General features: G+C 39.3%; 1 protein-coding gene across 3 annotated transcripts in view; it reads right to left on the minus strand.

Moving 5' to 3' along the window:
- The window catches only part of CTNNA2 (catenin alpha 2), a 1,588,763-nt gene that overhangs the window by 322,257 nt on the left and 1,245,549 nt on the right, over positions 1-20,957 (minus strand). For all 3 annotated transcript variants that reach the window (XM_069065925.1, XM_069065916.1, XM_069065933.1), the window contains exon 9: positions 6,943-7,095. In XM_069065925.1, coding sequence (XP_068922026.1) covers positions 6,943-7,095 — 153 coding nt within the window. The remainder of the gene's footprint in view (positions 1-6,942; positions 7,096-20,957) is intronic.

Below are 20,957 nucleotides of genomic sequence, written 5' to 3' on the forward strand. Positions count from 1 at the left end.
ATTCCTGTATATCCATTAATTCTTCACTCAGTGTATAACACCATACCCCACAATACTTTCCTTGATTTTGCATTTTGTCTGTGACACGGGTTGCCAACGCAGCACTGATGCTGAAATGAGTGTGACATCCCTAGAGGATGCTGGAGTGTGACGAAAAGGCTAATATACCTGGGACAAAAGAGGTCTTAACACACCCCTTCACTGCAGATGACCTAATCATTTCATGCTGTGTGGATCTCAGGCTTCCTTCCGGTTGCCACAGACATGGGGCAAGAAAGACAGAGAATGTATATACTTAATCATGCTGTGTGTTACAGTTTATTCCCTCTTGTTTTTCTGTAACTTCTTCAGGAGATCACTATCTCCTAACTAAAGCACATACAGACTGGCTCCATACTAAATTTCATAGCACCCCAAAAGATCTCCATGAAACCCGACTCTCTTCTACAATGTGGTCAATAGATAGTTATCTAGTCCCTGCTTGGAAACCTTTATTGACATGGAATTCACCACCCAACATGACAGCTCAACCCATCACTGAACAACTACAATAGCTAGGAAATTTTTGCCAACAATTACAGCCCAGATCTACATCCTTCAATTTTCCAGCCATTGCTTCTACTTCTGACCTCTGGGGCCAAGAAGAATAAGGATTATCCTACTTCAGCCTCACAGTTCTTCAAATACTTGATGACAGCTATCATTTCTCAGTGTAAATTTCCACTTCACTAACCTAAACATCTCCAGTTATTTCAACTTATCTTCACATGTTGTCGTTTTTTTTTTCATTTCATTGCTTTGTCACCCTCCACTGGACACACTGCAGCTTGTCAATCTCCTAAAATAATATATCCAGGATTGACCAAAATATCCCAGTCACAATAATAAGGATTATCAGCTCCCTTATTATAAACATTATAATCACATGAAAGCAGCCCAAGTTTGCATCAACTTTCATGACTACCATTTAAAATTGTTGACTCATACTTGATTCATGCTACATAAAAAAACCCATATCTCTTCCCCATAATTTTTAGGTATGTATGTGTGGCTAATGGTTATTGTTGATAAACTCAAGTGTAAGGCCTAAAAATTTTAGATTTAGAGATTTATTCCTCTTAGAGGCCCTCTGTAAGACTTTGAAGGGGTAGTGATTAGAATCCAGAGTACCATTCCTTGGGCTCTATAAGCTTCTGGGATATTATCCTTATGATATTAACCAAGAGGGTCGCTGTGCCTAAACTAATTTAGGAATGTAGAGGACATGTCATATGGAGAAAAAGCAAACAAACAAAAAACAAACCCTTCTCGTGTACTGCAGAATAAAGAGTTTGTGTTATAAAGACACTGTGACCTGTGGAAGAAATGAACTTTCTTTTGGAATCTGAATGTTAGTCATTTCTGGTTGAATTATGCTGGTGTTAATTCCTAAGTGATTTGAAGGGTTTATAGCACAGATCCCTGGCACTTTTTAGGCTTCTATGGGAAGGATTTACCCCTTTATTATATCTCTTGTATATGTCCCCTTCTCTCATATGAAATTGCTACCACCCTGCTTCAGGCCTTTATCACATCAGGCCTAGAATATTACAATAGTCTTCTGGTTTTTCTCTCTGCCTCATCTCCCCCATTCCACTTCCATTCATCCACCACTCTGTTATCAAAGTCATCTCCCTAAAGTTCAAATCTGACCCCCCTTTCAATTGCTCCCTATTGCTTCCTGAATTAAAGATAAAGTCATGTATTTTGCCTTAAATGCCTCCCTTCACCTCATATTTGCCTGCCTTTTGAGTCTTATACTTTACCCCACATACTCTGTAATTTAGTGGCTGTGGTCTCCTTTCTATTCCTCATAAAATACACCATCTCCAGACACTGGCCATTTTTGCTCATTATCCCCCATACCTAGAATTCTCTCCCTTCTCATTTCCACTTCCAGTCGTTCCTGAATTCCTTTATGGCTCAGCTATGATTCGGCCTCTGTAATGTTAATGGGATATAAGATCTTCCCCACTCATTAATAAGCCTCACAGTGGAGCCCATTAAAGGAAGTTTGCTTAGGGGAGGCTTGCTTGTAGGAAGGCTTTCACGCCTTTTGCTAATTTCTAATTAGGCACTGAATCATGACAGTTATGATGCCTTCTGACACCAAGAATTGAATATATATATATATATATATATATATATACATATATATTCTGAGTTGGTCTTTTGCTTTGGGGGCTTTCTTATGAGAAGGATCTTGTGATTCTCTGGTCCAGATTCTGAGTGGCCATATGTTTAAAGCTCCCCAACTGCTCAGACAAAAAAGCTCTCTCAATCCACAGATGCATGTAAAGTGTATAGTTGATTCAGATAGTCAGATCCCTGTCTGTTGGTCTTTATTTCTCCGCTTGTATTTCATCTGTGTGTATTTTCTCTGAGGTTCAGGGTTTTGACTTTCCCCTAAAGTAGTGAATGCAATTAACAAAAGATTGTGGACCCCTTAAACAGTTATCTTTCCTAGTAAAGCAGATCTAAGAACCTGGACAAGCAGTCACCCTGAGTATGCCAGTGTGATTGCCACTAAAACCTCCTACAAAAAGCCCTTCCTGATTGCCCATAATATTAATATATTCCCTCTTCTGATTATCTCCCATTTGTCCTGTACAAAACTTGTTTATATACAATTATTTTCACATCATCTTCCCCTTTAGACTTTAAGTTCCTTGACGGTACGTATTGTCTTTTCCTTTCTTGATATCCCCAACATTCAGCACAGTGTCTGTAACACAGCTAGCTTTCAACAAATTCTTCCTGACTTTGTTCCTGTCCTCCATAACTTTAACCCCTTACCTGAGGGTGTTCTACCCAAAGTAATGTAAATTTTGATGGCCAAAACCTACCTAGTTCACTTGGGGTTTACTGGCTATATTTCTTTCTCAAAGACCAAGTCTTTAACCCAATTCACTCTAGATCTCATGGATTGGACAACAAAAGGTTCCTGGCCAAGCACCATTTAATGGTTATATTTGAGGCCTCCTGGCTCAGAGTCAATGTAAATAGTAAGTAAATAGTAAGTTTCTCTTCTGACCAGCAACCCTGAGGGTCTTCCCCTCTCAGTTTGATTTCTTATTTTTTTAAGTTATTATTAAAATGGTAATCTCTTGACTCACTTCTTGAAGAGATCTATTGACTGAATGGTTATTTCCTCACTTAAAGTGAGAACCTGAAAAGACCTTAGCTTAAAAGGGCAAAGGTCTCCCATTGCATCCTGGGCCATCTTCAATCATCCTGATGAATATCTGGACACTGGACCGAGATGGCTATGGAGGACAAAGTGAGGATGGTGATTTTGCACATCCCTCTCTCACTCAAATCAAAGTTAATTGCAAGTCACATCAGTATCTCCCTGATGTCATGGTTCTCTTCAAGAATGAAGGCAAACCACAAAACCATCATCATTCCATGATTCCTCAAAAAATACAAGGAGTAGATTAACTGTCATCTCTCCAACTCTTTATCAAAATTTGGATGTCAGTTGATCCAACCAGGAGATCTGGTATCATTTAAGAGAGTTTACACATTTTCTTCCTGTGTCTTCTCTGTCCTTTGTTTCAACTCCCTGACAACCATTTTTCTTTCAATGTTTTGATTATGAAGTTCATCATTTTTTCAAAGAGAAAGGAGGAAAACCAGAGTTCCATAGCGTGGCTTTTTCTGCATCATATATTAGCATCATTTTATCTTGTCTAAGAATCTGACCTCTCTTCCTTGTCTTTACTCCAAAGAAAATTTAGAAGGCCTGTCTTAATGACCTCAATTATTTTTGAACGTCTAATCTTCCTTGGGTTTTTGGCTTCTTCCTAAAGAAGTGTCCTACTTTTTGGTTCTCACCGCTAACCTTCCTTTCCTTGCTTCTATCTTGATACATGACCTTTTGAAATCTTAACAAAGAGCTCCCTGTGTAGGTATTTCAGTCTCTGGAGGCACTCGCCCTTTTATGGGGAGCTCCTCATCTGTCTCAATTTAACTTTCATTCTAGAGTTTCGGGCCATGAGAACCTATCTCTCTACTCTTTCTATTATAGTTTCAGGTATAGATCTGGACATATCTGCACTTCCCTTGATTATTTCCCATTTTAAACCAAAATCATCCCTTTCTTCTAAGCTTGCAATCAATCAATTGATATTTATTAAAATATTGAAAGCTAGGTGTCACAGTGTAAGAGTACCAGGTCTGGAGTCAGGAAGATCTGAGTTAAAAACTGGCCCCTGACGCATACTAGCTATATGACCCTGGGCTAGTCACTTAACCCATTTTGCCCCTATTTTCCTCATCTGTAAAATGACCTGGAGAAGAAAATTGCAAACTACTCCAGTATCTCTACCGAGAAAACCCCAAATGAAGTTTCAAAGGATGGGACATGACTGAAAAGACTGCATATCAACAAGGGCATACTATATGCTAGGCACTGTGCTAAGCTTCAAGGATACAAAAAGGGACAAAAAAATAGTCTCTGCCCTCAAAGAGGTCATAAGCTAAAGGTATCTAAGTTCCCGAATTTCTGACCTCTCCAAATAGTTCCATGTCATTTTTCTTCCTAACAGCCTTTACTTTGGGGAAGACAAATGTACATACTTAGGTAAAAGATACCTTCACAACTATTTTGATCTATTCCACATTTTACTTCAGGTTTTTTTTTGGGGGGAGGGGAGAAGGCAGCAATTGGGGTTAAGTGACTTGCCCAAGGTCACATGGGTAGTAAGTGTTAAGTGTCTGAGGTTGGATTTGAACTCAGGTCCTCCTGACTCCTAAGCCAGTGTTTTATTCACTTTGCATCTAGCACACCCCTACTTCAGATTTAAAAGCTTTCTGTCTGACTGCTTGGGAGAAAAAAAAACAATAAAAGTTAGTATTTTGTTTTCTTTTGTTCTGATTTTATTTTTTCATAATTCAAGCAACTGAACTATAGGTGCAGAGGAAAGCTCAGGTTTGTAGAAGCAAACAGTCCTTTGTAGATACCACCTACTGTTCCTCATTCATCTGTGTCTGCCCCAAGAGTCTATTATTCTGTGTCTGGGTCTGTGTATGTCCACCTCTGTCAGAGGTCCTGCTCCTGAGCTATCTTTCACTGCTGTACAATTAATCAACCAACCATTACCCAATGTCATACTTCTCTCTTTTCTTTCCCGAGATTTTACCCATCCTCTCACTAACCATCCTTTCACCTTCTTAACTTCAGCTCTTTAGGTCTCAAGGACACTCCACCACCTCATCCTACCTTGAGTATTGCCAATCTGTTTCCATCCTGTTGGCAGTTTCTACTTTCTCCATCTAATCGTCCTTGACAACATACTTTTTTTTAAGAACATTTCTTTCATGGCTATGTAATTCACTTTTGCATTCCTGAGTCCACTCCTTAAGACTTTGACTCTACATTTTAACAGATATATGACTCCATATTTAAAGAAGTGTCCAAAAAATTCTAGCCCCTGGCTGAGGGTCTCCTACTAACTCATAATCACTTCTTTTTCCTCACCATTCTGGCTTCCTGGACATAACTTGTCCTATTCTATTTTACTAGTAGTATTACAACATCCCTCTTTAGGCAGCCTAGACATTATATATCTTTTTACAAAATCTCATTCAAGGAGGCTACATAATTCAAACCATTCCCAATGCTTCAGCCATACCATTAGCAAATGTAAGCCCTTCTATTGGTAAGTGAGAAAAGAAAACTCAGGGCCCTTGTCTGCAGGGTGTTCTTTGAATTTCAAACCACCATGGTTGGGGAGAATGGCACATGCTCATACAATTTACTCCAGTGACTGTCCAAAAATAGTTTAAACCAATAGTTAGGAGGGGATTAGGGAAAGAACCAAAAGACAACAAAGGTCAATGAAGCCCTGGATTTTCTTTCAACAGTCTTAAGTCGAGTCAAAGGATGATTGAGGACAGTTGAAGTCTTAAGACAGTGAAGGAACTCAGGGTCCCCTGACCCATTTTATTTTACAGTTTTTTGGTTGTTATTTGTTTCTTTTACAGATAGGACAATTTATTCAGAGAGTACTAGAAAGACAACTAAAATAATGTAATAATAATTTCTGAGTTGTGGCATATAAAATTAACCCATATAACTTGTCAATGTTTTTGTATTACCAACAACATCCAGCAGGAAGAGACAGAGAAATTCCATTAAAAATAATTACAGTATTTTAAGTAAAAAACCATAAGTAGGAGCTGGCACCATTCCAAATATGATGACATCAATGCCACATCATTTCCAATAAATTTACACTCTAAAATATATCTGTACTTATCATTGGATGTAACACATAATAAAACTGTATTTGTGTGTGTATATATATATATGTATATGTATATGAATATATATATATATATATTTAAAGGATATGTATGTATATGTGTGTATATATGAATATATATCAATATTTTAAAGGATAAAACAATACAGGAGTTAGTCCCATTTCTTTCCATCCTACACATTAGCATTGCCTCCAATCTTCAAGCACAAATTTAATAAGCATGCCCTCATTCAAGCTATTGATTACAATGTGCAGGGGCACATGGTGCCACTGTACTATTTCCCATGGTGTTATCTCATCCTTGATTCTGCTTCCCCACTCCTCGTTCTTTTTTTCTTTATTTCCAATCTCTCTCTTTCCCAACATTATCAAAACTTCCCTTGCCTTCTCATTTAACCAGCAGACAAACAAGAAGGGGGGAGTCAGAGCTGGGGAGTTGCCATCTCATTCTTTCCTCTCCCAACCTCAGGATTTGAATGATTCTAAACATCAAAAGCAAGATGTGTTCCACCATGTTGCTTTCAGAGTCAGTGATCTAAAATAGAATTCTCTGTGGGCCAAGGATAAGAAATCAGGCCTGTGGTGATCCTTTATACTTTCACAGCACGCCATCCTTACAGTGACAGTGACTTACCTCCACCAGCTTATTGGCATGTTCACGGAAAACTTGGGCATACTCCTTGACTTCTTTCTCATTCCCACTCTTGGCAGCCTCAATCAGTACTAGCAAGGGAACATTGGTTTCCAGGAATGAGTCTGATATATGATCCATCACTGCCTTCCGAAGCTACAGAAAAAGAAAACAGAGTAATAAGCAATTGAATACTTGTCAATTGATTTTTTCTGATTTGTTTTTTCTGACATATTTACTAATTGTGGTTACATTTGGGGATAACCTTCTAATTAACATGACCTCCCCCTCCCATTTCTCCAAGAAGTGTCTACTTTCAAGGCAGTACTAGGGAACATACAGTAATGAACTTAGCAATTAAAAGGCTCTTACATCAGCTAAAGACTCACTTGTACATATAAATCGATGAGATGGCCCCCAGTATTGTGGTACTTCTTTAACTATAGAATTAACTACTTATTAGTGCTTCACTGTACTTTCAGTAGTAATTTAAAGAAGGCAGCATCATGCAATGACTACTTTGGTTCTAGAATCAGAGGATGTGGGTTCAAATCCTAAATGTAATGACCTTTAGCAAGTCATTTAAAATCTCTGGGCCTCAGTTTCCTCTCCCATAAAATGAAAAGGTTGTAATATATGGTCTCCTCAGTCCTTTCCAGCTCAATATATGATTATATAATGTGTTGCAAGAGCAGTACAATGGACAGCATCTCTATATTTCCCCAGACACTCTTCTCTGCATTTAAATCCCTTCAAATCTGTGTGCAGTTATTTTTTTTCTGACTCCACAAGTAACTAGTGCCATCTCAGACATAAAACCTGCAACCACTCTATAAAATACAGCACACAAGACAATCCAATCAATTCTTGTTGCACTGTGTTGGTAGAGCCAAGCACTTTAGGAAGTTCTACTGGAATGAGATATCAAAGGAAATCCTCTCCATGCATCTTTATACTCAAACATGATCACAGGGAGGGGCGAGAAGAGGAAAGTCATTTGGAGAAAGATGGTGAGCAGGGAAAAGAAGATAGAGCAGAATAAAACAAACAAACAGAAAAGAAAAATAATTAAACTCAAAAACAAATTGGATGCCCATTGATGAATGGAGTTTTGTACTGATGGTGATATATGAATGCAAATCAATAACTATTGTGCCTTAAGAATAACAAATATAAGGAATTCTGAAAAATATGGGAAGAGTTGAATGAACTGATTCAGAAAGAAGTAAGAAGAAACAAATGAGCAGTATACCCAATGTCCACAGAAGTATAAAGGAAAATGGTCTTAAAAGATATGTGAATTCAAACCAATGCAACAACCAATCTAGTTACCGGATGACAGATGGCAAAATTTATGATCTTTCAGTAGAGTGGAAAACTAAAGGTATAGATTGAGGCATACATTGTTAATCACTACCATCAGGTCCATTTGTTTGGCTTAAGCATGCTTCCTTGTTATAAAGAATGGCAATATGTGTAGAATGTTATTCGAAAATGACAGTGATATAAAAAGAATTACAGCATCAATTAAAATTTATATAAGAAATTAGAAGGCTTGTATCTGTGCCACCCAGCACTACCAATGCCTTGACCCTCTGACTCTGTCTCTGATTCTGTCTCTCTCTCACACACACACACCCACACACACACATTCATGCATACACATTTATATATACATATATAAAATATAAACATATATTTATGGCTGTATAGGTGTTTCTACAAATACATATATATATAATGAGTATATACATATATTTCTGTGTGCAGATCCAGGAGTGGGGAACCTGCAGCCTCAAAGCCACATGTGGTCTTCTAGGTCATTGGTTATGGCCTTTTGACTGAGTTCAAGTTTTACAGAACAAATGATTTTTGGAAGGGGGTTGTTATGTGAAGTCTGAATTCAGTCAAAGGACCCTACTTGAGGACCTAGAGGGCCTCATGTGGCCTTGAGGTCACAATTTCTCCACCTTTAGTTCACAGATATTTTTTTAACTTATTGTTTACCCTCAGTAGAATATCACATCCTTAGGGGGCAATAGCTGCTTTGTTTTCTGTCTTTATATTCTCTGAGAATGATTACTAATAGCAAATGGTTTGGGGCGAGATTCACAGCTCTCCCCTTCTTCCAAAATTCTTAAAAAGTTCAGACTATAAAAGGACATTACTGATAATGAAACTGCATCAACTCTGGAGGAGAAGGTGAAGTTGGTTACCTTGCACAGCCCTCCCTCACTCAAATCAAAGGTACCTGCAAGTCATGTCATCATTTCCCTGATGCTAGTGAGTAGACTGAGCTTCATGAATGGGGACCCAGATAGTTAGATAAATCAGCTCTTCTCCTCCTTCTCCCTCTCCTTCTCCTCTCCAAAGGAAGGTAAATTTTGATGGCTAGAAACTGCCCTCAAAATTTGGGTCTTGCTCTCTATCTCTCTCTCTCTCTCTCTCTCTCTCTCTCTCTCTCTCCTTTCACAAAACCTTGAACCCAGTTCACTCTGAAGCCCATAGATTGGACCACAATGGTCCACAATGGTCCCAATAGCTTTATTTTGGGCCCTCCTGTTTTACACTGAATGTTCAATGGTAAGTGTTTCTCTTTGTAACAGCAACCCTGAGGGTCTACCCCTCCTAGCTTGATATTTTTTTTTCTTTTTCTAATTAAAGAGGCTATCCCTTGACTCACTTTTCACTGAGGTTGGTGAGGTATGGGCTCTGGGAGCCCCCTGCACCTCTCCTTGAGTCCTTGAGGTACAGGCTCTGGGAACCTCCCTTGGACTCTTGATTAAATCATTCCATTTGATGAGGCAAGACCTTTACTAGACTTACCACCCTTGAACTGGTCTAGCCCACCATTGTTTGTGGTCTCCAGGTGGCTTCCCACCCTTAATCAAACATTGACCTCATTAACTCCTCCTGAATACCCTGCCCAAACTCCTCCTCTAGACCATCCCTAGATTCCTCCCACAACCTTCTGTATATAAGACCCCATCTCAGACCATGTGAGAGAGTGCCAGACAGCACCACAGAATAGTGAGAGTGCCGTAGAATGACCCAGTACAGACTTACTCTGTGTCTAATGCAAGTGAACTTTTAATAAATTTTACTTTTCTCTGGCTGAAAAGATTCGAGTCAAATTCATTGGGCAGGACCCGGCATGTTGGTATTTTGGAGTCTTCAGAGCAACCCTAACCTAGTGGGTCCCCTCTTCAAGGCCATTCCACTGAATTTGTGTTGCTTCTCTCTAAGTGAGTACATGAAAAGGCCTTAGCCTAAAAGGGCCAGCTCTCCCTTTACATCCTGGGTTATCTCTAGTCATCCGAAGGAATATCTGGCAACTGGACCCAGATGGCTCTGGAGGAGAAAGTGAAGCTGATGACCTTGCACGACTCTCCCTCCCTCAAATCCAAGTGAACTGCGAGTCGTGGCATCATTTCCCTGACAAGATCCTCTTTGAAAAATGAAGGGCAAGCACAACAACAGCATTGACTCTCCTCAATCTTGGTCAGACCCAACTTCACAAGGAATTTAAGATGAGGAAACCGATCGTGTTCTACTCAAGCTTGGGTGAAGACTGGTCTTTTGGTCTACATAGCCTAAGGTTGTTTGCTGAGTATAGAGATAAGTTTCTCTGTCCTAGGGTCACTCCCAGCCCCTCACTGTATACCTAATGAATATAAACTGTGAGCCCTGATGCCTTGGGTCGTTGGTCAAATATAGATGACCACATGACCATCCTTTCATTAATAACCCGCAGGCCTTATTTTAAAAAAATATTAAACTACCCAGACACTATGTCTCTCAAAACTTTTTTAAACACCATAATGGTAATTTCTGAACCCAATATAGAATATACTAGGTACATATCATATGTTTGATAAATTGAAATGCCACTGAAGTCAGGTGACCTAGGATCCTAACTCTGTCTTGGACACTAAATAGATGGGTAACCTTAAAATACTCTCAGTGGGGTGGCTAGGTGGTGGCTAGAGCACCAATCCTGATGTCAGGAGGTCCTGGGTTTTGATCCGGCCTCAGACACAACACAAAAACTAGCCATGTGACCTTGGGCAAGTCACTTAACCCCAATTGCCCCCCAAAAAGAAAAAAAACACACTCAGGCCCAATTTTCTAATTTGCAGAATAAGTATATGAACTTTTGTACCTCAGTAGGTTGTTTTTAAGATGCATAGGTAGTAAAGGACTTTTGAAAAGCAAAATGCATACATAGAAGGTGAAATTTTTGCCTGTGCCACCTTTTGGATGTATGGTACTTCCTCTCAGTGGTCTGTAGGGCAGCTCTCTTAAATCCATAAGCTGACCAGCAAGTGCTTAAATGTATGATTAGAGATGGTTCTTCACCTGGGGCTTCCTATGCTATAATAGTAATGGAATTTAAAGATCCCCCTGTATTGGCTTGGTTTTCCGGTTGAGTGTTAAAACCCAGAGCTTGTGAATCCCACTTGTGGGATGGACTTGTTGATGTGAAAAGAGAGGGCTGAACTGGGAGGAGCTGGTGCTCTGGATTTAGACAGAGAGAGAGAGGCAGAAGAACTTTTGGAAGCAGCATCGTGGAGGCAGAGTGAGAGAGAGAATTGCTAAGGGCCAGTTCAAGCTGCCCAGGACTTTTGAGAGCTGCCACCCAGAGCTGCCAAGACTGAGGAGACATGGCTGTGATAGTGTTACTTTGTCTGTCTGCTTTGATGTTTTGCCAGATTTGACCACTGGTGAAAGCCAATGCTGTTGTTGCGGAGGTCCTGGAACCTTGCTGTTGGTTCAGAAGCCCTGAAGAAGGATTTTCTTGTTGTATGTTTACAGAAATCCTAGAAGAGGGTCTTGCTAATGTTTGCAGGGTTCCTAGGACTGTTCTGCAGAGAGAGAATGAATTAATGAGGACATTGGCAATGTATCTTGTGGCCTTGTTAAGCTTTGTCTCCCCAGGAACAGGGACTTCTGAGAACTTGCCTTGGGTCAAGATGAAGAAAAGAACTCTCTGAAGAAAAGACCTCTCTTTGGCTAATAAATGCTGTGATGGTATCTTAACCTTGCTGTAGCTCAGGGGTAGATGGCCTTTGTGCTCTCTACTTCCCCTTTTTAGAAGGTGCTTGGTGTTAACTGATGATAATTGTAATTCAGTTGTGATCCAGAGGTGGGAAACTTTTGACTTTTTGTTTGTGTGTGTTTGCTCTGTAACTGACCAAATGAATTTACTTTGTTTATGATTGGAAACAAATCTCCATTTGAAAAGAGGGTCTTTGGGATTGACTAAATGAAAGTACTGTCCAGGGGTGGAGTAGCACTTGGAAATTATTTAATTACACTTGGTGAATACTGTATTTTGATTTTCTCTGTTCTTCGTTTGTCACTGAATAAAATGGAGAGTGGCTATGCTGGTATTTTGAACCTTGGGAAGTTGCCTTTGCTTGGCATTGCATATGCTGATGAAATTCCACATCACAATTTTTTCTAAATGGTCAGAGGATCATAGATATAGGACTAGAAGTGTTATCAGAGGCCATGGTACCATTATTCCTTCCAATTTCCTCCAGGTAGGATGAAGAATGGAATCGTGTGAAGAAGACCAGATTTGGAATCTTACACCATGTTTCCAATCTAAGATCTACTGTTTGCCACTTGTGTGTCATTGGAAATGTCAATTATCCTCTCAGACCTTAGTTTCCCCTTCTAGATAAGAAAGAGACTAGATTACAATATCTCTTGGGTTCTTTTGAATTCTGTTTCTAAGATCATATAAACATGGGATGATCATAAAGGCAGGAGAAGTCCTGGGCAAAAGCATGGAGTGTATGATATCTTTTTGTTTTGTTTTGTTTTGTTTCAGTTTTCATTGCCTCTGTATTCTAAGCATTTTTATGACCAGCATCCTCATAATCCTTTCCTCCTATAAAAATTTACACTCATATTCTTTATCCAAGTGGTGGAGTGACTAAAAATAATTTAAGGTGAGAGTCCTCCCAAGACAATATGTATTATAATAGAGATTATGGCCTTAAGCAAAAGGGGAGGGGGAAAACATAATAGAAAGGTTTTCACCCCTCGGAATGCTAAGTATTTGCAATTACCAATATCCATTTCATAAAGAAACAAAATCCCTTTCTCTGGAACGATACAAGCCTATGGGTACAGAATATTGCATATGTTCTCAGATGATTGATTGTGATATGGTCACCACAAAGTAGTAATATGGTCACTACATTAGTTTCATTTAATAACCTTTCTTTGTTAAAAAGGAAGGCTCATTGGGAGTTGATTGGGGGAGTATATCCAGAAATGATGAATAACACATTAAATACTGTATTTTTAAAATATTAAGTTAGCTTATTCTAAAGTAGCCACCTGAACCTCCTACTTATAACACCAGCCTGAGACAAAGATGAGACTCACATATATTTAGATCATAGGTAAGTCTTCTGATTTTCCCCTATCGTCAGGACCCTGGAAATTGATCCTTAAAGGTCAAAAAATCAAGTCTGCCCAGCTCCCCAGGATCCCACCCATCACTGGCCAAAATTTCTAAAATATTGCAGTGGGAAAGAAGGCACCCATCCTCAAAGGGAAATTAAACATATTCCATAAAGGATCTTCAACCTGGCTTCCTTCACTGTGAACTGGGCATGGGGAGTTAAGCAACCTGAACTGAAAAAGTGTGAACCAAAGGAGGGAAGAGGAAGAAAAACTGGGCGCTCATTTGCATCTTTCCCCAGTAAATGTTCTGATCTGGTGGTGACAGCTTTGTTAGTGTGATCTATCTGCTTATGTCTCCGATTCCATCAGGCTGGGGGGAAATGTGAGCAAATTGCATTTTCCCATCTCGTGCTAATTACAGCCATGCCGATGCACATCATTTACCACGTCAATCCGATGGAGCTGGACACAGGCCTCTCCCCTCTTTTCTCCTCTCTTTCCCTGTGCCCCACCACACCCCATCAAATGCTCCAGAATCCATTTCATACACGCTGTAGCACAGAATGGCAAAGAACATTCTATAATCATTCATTAGGAAGGGGCTTCCATAGAGGACTGGATTTGTAATCAAGGGATGTGGGTTTGAATCTCACTTGTCTAATTTGTAGCTATGTGGCTTGAGGCAAATTGCAAGCCCTCTCAGGGCAAGTCAACTTCATCAGCTGTAAAATGATGGCTATGGACGAGTTGTTTTCTCAAGGCCCTTGTTATTTACATTCACTTCGGGTTCTGAAGCCTCTGCTCCTATGGATTTAGCAAACATTAAATAACTGACTAATTATTTAATATTAAGTGACCTATCCAAGATGACCTGGCTAATCTATGGCAGAATCTGCACTGGAGAAGCCCAGACATTTTACTCCTTCCTTGTCTTTGTTCATGCCAGGTGTAAATTGTTTACCATCCATAATCTGAACCTTGCCTCTGGGCCTATGACCAGGCCCCTGTGACACTCCACAATATTCCTTCTCCACCCAGACCATTTCCTGGCATATAGGAAGTGTTTAATACATACTTGTTGACTGACTGACTGACTGACCTCCAGCACATCCCCACCTGTAACCTGGATTCTGCCTCTCAGTTCCTCATCCTGATAAGTGAGCTTTTGCCTTTTCTTGTTGAAGTCTAGGATTTCGTGTCACATAGAAGCTTGCTTCAGATCCTATGATCATCTTCAGGCCACCATTTCCCTTTCAAGCTTTCATTTATCTATTTTCTCCCCCCATTAAAATGGGAACTCTTTAAAAGACAGGATTAATCTGTATGTTTGTATTTGACTTTAAGTTTAGATCTTAGCTATTTCTGGCAAACAGTAGGTGCTTAAAAATGCCTGAGTGACTGACTAGTTAGCAAGAATAATTAGCTAAAATCTCAAGCTAGACATCTGACTTCTCTGCATGAGCTTCTCCTGGACCTGCTTGACCATCCTGTCCTCTCTGTGGTTCAATCTGCCTTTCTTATTATTTCCTGTAGCAAAATTGATGCCCACTGACCAAATTAAAAAATCGCTAGTTATATGTCTTACCAGAAGGTAAAAGAGTTATGTTCATTCTTTTAGTGTCTCAACAAACATGTACTATGTGCATAGTAAGTGCTGGAAGAAACCTGACCCTGGCCTCAAGGAAATCCCAATCTGGGAGAAAACTAGGAGATTCACAGATACTGGGACCGGAGAAAGGACGGAATCTTTGATTTCATTGGTATAGGGAACTCCCTTAGAAGAAAAGTTCCTCTAGCAAACCATCTCTGTAACTTACAATCTGAGCCATTTGCCTAGAATACAGAGAGCTAATATCACTCTCCAGGGCCACACATTAAGGATCTGGTAATGGCAAGACCTGAATTCAGAACTTCCCAACTTTAGAGTTGGCTTCCTATCCATTATGTCACAATCTTTATCGTGAAATATAATGCAAGTACTGATATAACTTCATAAGCACAAGGTAAATGCTAAGAAGTCATATGAAGGACAGAGAATAGATGTTAACTCTTTGAATGTGGCATCAAAAAGACCTGATTTCAAATCTTATATTTATTGATTATGAGCAATGAGACTATAACAAATCATTTACTCTCCCCTGATAATTATTTGGGTACAGCTAGGTGGTTAAGTGGATAGAGCCAGGCCTAGAATCAGGAAGATCTTATTTCAAATCTGGCCTCAGAAACCTACTAGCTATGTGACCCTGGGCAAGCCACTTAATTCTGGTTACCTCAGTTTCCTCATCAGTAAAATGATCTGGAAAAGAAAATGGTGAAGCACTCCAGTATCTTTGTCAAGATATCTCCAAATGGGGTCATGAAGAGTCAGATATGACTGAAAAAAAAATGACTGGACCACAAATATTTATCTGCAAAATGGGGAAAATAATTATTTTATTACCTTTGTTGTGGGGTCATTCTAAAGTGCTTTGTATACTGTTATTCCTACAGAAATGGGAGCAGTTGTGATCAGAGAGGCCTGTGTAGGGAGTAGAATGTGGAACCAGGAAAGCTCCATGAGTGTTCTTGATGAACGGGTAGGATCCCTAGAGAATTAGGTTGCTGGAAAGTGTGCTATGTGGCACAAAAGAAAGAATACTGGTCTTAGAGTCAGGAAAACCTGGTTTCAAGTCTCATCTCTGATGCTTGTTAACTGGGAGACTTTGGGAAAGTCACTAAAATTCTCTGAATTGCAACTTCCTCATCTGTGAAAAGGGATGATCAATCCCCTGGTACCTGCTTCAGGTGGTTCTTGGGAGATTAAAATGAGGTAATCTAGGTAAAGAGCTCTGAAAACTTTAGAGTCCTATGTCTGCTATTCTTTTCACCATTATTATGTTGATTAAAATAAACGAGTTTTTTTTGCTGTTTAGTTTTTCAGTCATGTCTAACTCTTCATGACCCCATTTGGGGTTTTCTTGGTAAAAATATCAAAGTGGTTTGCCGTTTGTTTCTTTAGCCCATTTTGCAGATGAGGAAACTGAGGCAAACAGGGTTAAGTGACTTGCCCAGGGTCACAAAGCTAGTAAGTGTCTGAGGCCAGATCTGACATCAGGAAGATGTGTTTTCTGACTCCAGGCCAATTCTCATCTACTGAACCACCCCTTATAATAATAATTACATTATATAGAAATTTGCAAAAATACATATATATTCATATATATACACACATATATTCATATATACATATATATGAATATATGTGTATACATGTGTATGTGTATATTTATACATAGATAGATACACACAGATACATGTAGACATTATATATGTACATATATACATGTTTGTACAATTTTACTACACAACCCAGTAAAGTAGGGAATACAATCATTTGCCCCCTTTTGGGAGATGAGGGGGCTGAGGCTCAGAGATTTTATTAATTAATTTCTTGTGGTCTCGCAGTCAGTGTCAAAGTTAGGGCTTAAGCCTATGTTTTCCTGACTCTAACACCAGCACTCTATCTACTACACGATATTGATCTCTTGCGAATCCTCAAGATTGTTGTGAGTCTCAAATGAGATACTCAAAAATCATTTTGTCATACTTTGAAACAGTGTAAATATCAGTTATCATCATCATTGAGTTTGGTAGTAGAGGCATTATAGGCATGGGGAATGGTATGAACAAATACAGGGAGGTAGGAAAATAAGTGGGGTTCCCTGGTACACATCCTGCCACTATCTGGATCTTTTTGGATAAATCACTTAATATCTATGACTTAAATATATCTGTCACTTAAATAGGCTAAAATAAAATTAGCTAGCTAATTAATTGTCTAGTGAGTGTACTACTCTTTACTGAATTCAGAGGATCATCTTTTAGACCTGGGAGTGAATTTAGAAATAACCTTTTCATTATAATGAGGAGAAAGGTGAAGCCCAAAGAGGTCACTGGCCAAGGTAACACATCGAGTAGTACTCAGTCCTTTAACCCTAAGCCTCAGGGGCTTCCCATCACACCCCTGAATTTGTGTCTACACACAGCCTCAAGCAAGGCAATAACTCTCCTAGAGAGACATCCACACCCATGTCCCAGATGGGCTCTCCATAACATCTTCCAGATGCCTAAAGTTTAATCCCCTTCTCTGTTATATAAACAGATGATTGGGTAACAGCATCACCAACCAGGATGGCCCAAACTTCACCAACATGGGGTATGGAGAGTCAATCAAGATTAATCCCTAAGGAAGAATTGGCAAAAGGAGCTAAAAAAAAAAAATCATTGAAGTTGGCATGAGCCCCTGCCTCTGATATAGAGCCATTCTCTGCACACCAGGGCTGCCAACATTTCTCAGCCTATTGGCTTCAGCTCTGGATATAACTGTTATTAAATATGAAAAGAAAAGAAAAAAACAACAAAGACCACAACAGTAAAGACACCAGGCTGGGAGCCATCTAGCCAAGGGGGCCCTACCAGAATCAAACCTCATTAAGTCAGCCCCTTTTGAGCTAGACAGTAAGTCAATTACAGTAATCATTCAATGCAGTAATCCACCCAAGAAAGCTTTAACAAGCTCAGGTACAACCAGCACACAGCTGGGCTGATAATGACCACATTGTTTTAGATTGAGAAGATGTAGGAACAAAGTTTTGAACCCTCCAGGAGAGCATCAGAGAATGACCAATGGGTAGTATATATCCAAGAGAAAAAAAAATCCTCTGCTTATTCCATTATCCTGACAGCATTAGCCATTTTCTGTGAAACAGAAAATCATTTTAATTAGAAGCCTAGCATCCTTCCTCAGTTAAACCAATTACCTCTTCAAAAGTCAGACTGCACTATTCCCAAACCCCCTTCACTTCAGCTATGACTCTTTATGGTTAATTTAGAGCAGACTCTTCAGTGTTGGGATTTTGTAAGCACGGGTTTGGTGCAGTAGAGAGCATTGGGACACACAGTCAGAAAGGCTAAGATACTGTCCTGCTTTCTAAGGGTCTGGAATCTAAGAGAGCCCCCCATGAATGAGTTGATTAAAGTGTAAGAACTCATGCAAGCAATGAATTTATAAAAAGATGAGAATGATCATTTCACTCACCAGCTTTTGTTAACTCCTCACTGACCAGATTCAGGAATTTTTAAGACACTAAAATGAACATAAGAACCATGCCTTGTACATGTGTCCAAAGGCCTCAGTGCACCTACGAGTTCTGCTCTTCTAACACTGCCTGACGTTCCCAGAATCCAACTTAAAAAAATTTTTTTTTCCTTAAGTATTATGAATAACATTCTTACTGAGACCAACCATAGTATACAGTAGCATAGATTTAGACTTGTAAGCAGCCATAGAGGTCATTAAGTACAACTCCATTATCTTACAAGTCAATAAAATAGATCTGGGGATTGTAGATTTAGAGCTGGAAGGAGCCATAGAGGCCATGGATTCTAACTCCCCTATTTTATAGGTGAGAACAATGAGGCCCAGGAAGGTTAAATGACTCATATAGTCACATAGTGTCTAAGGAAGGGTTTGAACTCAGATCTTCCTAAACCTTAAATGAAGTACCCTCCCACCCACTGTTCTATACCACCCACCACTCTTCTATGATTTTATGAAGTAAAGATTATGAATCATATGAAGGCTAGCTGCATGTACTTGAAGGATTGTCATGGGTACTAGAAACTGAATTCATTCATTCATTCATTTTTTATGGCCATAGAAGCCAGAAATAGGTGTAATAGGAATGGGTAGATGTTTTAAAGAGACAGTTTTAGGCTTGATTAAAAGGGGGGGAGGGGGAAATCTAAAGATCCTCACACTTAGAGCAGTCCCAAAGTGGAATAAGCTACCTGCTGGTCATAAGAGTTCTTTTCAGGTATAGGGGTCTGTGGGCCAAAGCAGGTTGATTTTAATGTTTCTCATACCCTTCCACCCATGATATTTGGTGGTATTATGGCTCCCAGATTGTTACCCATTTGAAATTCCCTGTTCCTTCAGCAATTCAGTGACTAATTCACTCTTCTCCCTCTACTCTAATAGCTTGGTAAAGTTAACTCCTATTTACATCCTTGTTATAGATCGGTCATTCACAAGCATATGTACTCATTACTTTTGGCTAGCTCAAATGAAAAGGAAGGAACATGACATTTTGAAGAATCATGGAGCCAAAATCAGCTCCGACTGGGTATTCTTTTTTTTTTTTCCATTGCAGAGTATGAGATCAAGAATGATAGAAGAAGAAGAAGAAATTTGCTATTAAAATAATGTTATTCAAGTCAGAATTTGCCCAGGTTTCTGATTCATGCAGTGGTTTACTGGTAAACATTTGACAATTGGGTATCCAGAAAAGCAAACAAACAAACAAACGTACTTACAAGGTACAATTGAATTTGCATTGTTAACATTTTCAACATCCCTTTTTAATGATGAAGACAATCAACAGTACAAAAACTCAAGCTCTGGTTTGTAGCATTTGCCAATTTCTGAGGTGGAAATATTCTAAATGAAATTTTAACAATCAGCTCTCAATAGCCAGTCCAGGCTGGGAACATTCCTGGATGCATGGTTCTCCAATATAAAAAGGACTTTGTCAAGGGTTTGTGGAAATATTTCCTGGGTTTGTGAACTTAAAAAAAAATGAATTTCAATAATTAGTTCCCTTTGTAATCCATTGTATTTAAATTTAAATTTAAAATATAAAATCCATTGTATTTAAATATATGCCTTCAAAAGCATAATTCTGAAACCAGTTCCCTAGGGTTTACCAGATTGCCAAAGGAATCTTTGACACACAACAAAGAACCAACCTCTAGATAAGAACAGTAGGTGGAATCCAATGAAATGAAATTGAGTAGGAATAAATGAAAAGTCTTAGATTTTGATGAAAAACTAAACTTCAGGGGTGGCTAGGTGGCACAGTGAATAGAGCACCAGCCCTGGAGTCAGGAGGACCTGAGTTCAAATCCGGCCTCAGACACTTAACACTTACTAGCCATGTGACCTTGGGCAAGTCACTTAACCCCAATTGCCCTACCTTCCCCTCTCCAAAAAGAAAAAAAAAAGAAAAACTAAACTTCACAATTATAGAAGGAGAGGGATATGGTTATACACGAGTTTTCATGAGAATGAAAAGACAGGATGTCCTGTAGAAGAAGTATTAGATTATTCCCTTTTTTAGATTAATGATCTAAGTCTCAAAGAGATAAAGGGACTAGGACTAAAGTCCAGGCTTCTTCCTTCATTGTCCTAGTGGAAAATTAAACCAGCTTAGCTCTCAACTCAGAGACAGTTGTTTTGTATATAGTAAGATCCTTTAGGCTGTCTCCATTTTGTCTATATCTCCAATCCCTGGCACATAGCAGGAGTTTAAAGAATGTGTGGTGAACTGAACTCATTTCATTCATGCAGTCAATCAAGAAGTATTTATTAAGTGCCTACTGTCTGCCAAGAACTGTCCCAAATATTAGGATGACAAATAACAAGAAGGAAAGGATCCCTACTGTGCAGGCATTGATATTTTAGGAAGAGCTAGCCCTATGAAGATAATCTTCATCCCCAAGATTAACTGAGATGACCAGTGTCTGGATGTAGTGTTTGCATTGTCCATGCCAGG

The sequence above is a fragment of the Petaurus breviceps genome, unplaced genomic scaffold (genome assembly GCF_028583685.1).
Source record: "Petaurus breviceps papuanus isolate PSGF00001 unplaced genomic scaffold, PetGlider_PUasm1.0 139, whole genome shotgun sequence".
Classification (NCBI taxonomy): domain Eukaryota; kingdom Metazoa; phylum Chordata; class Mammalia; order Diprotodontia; family Petauridae; genus Petaurus; species Petaurus breviceps.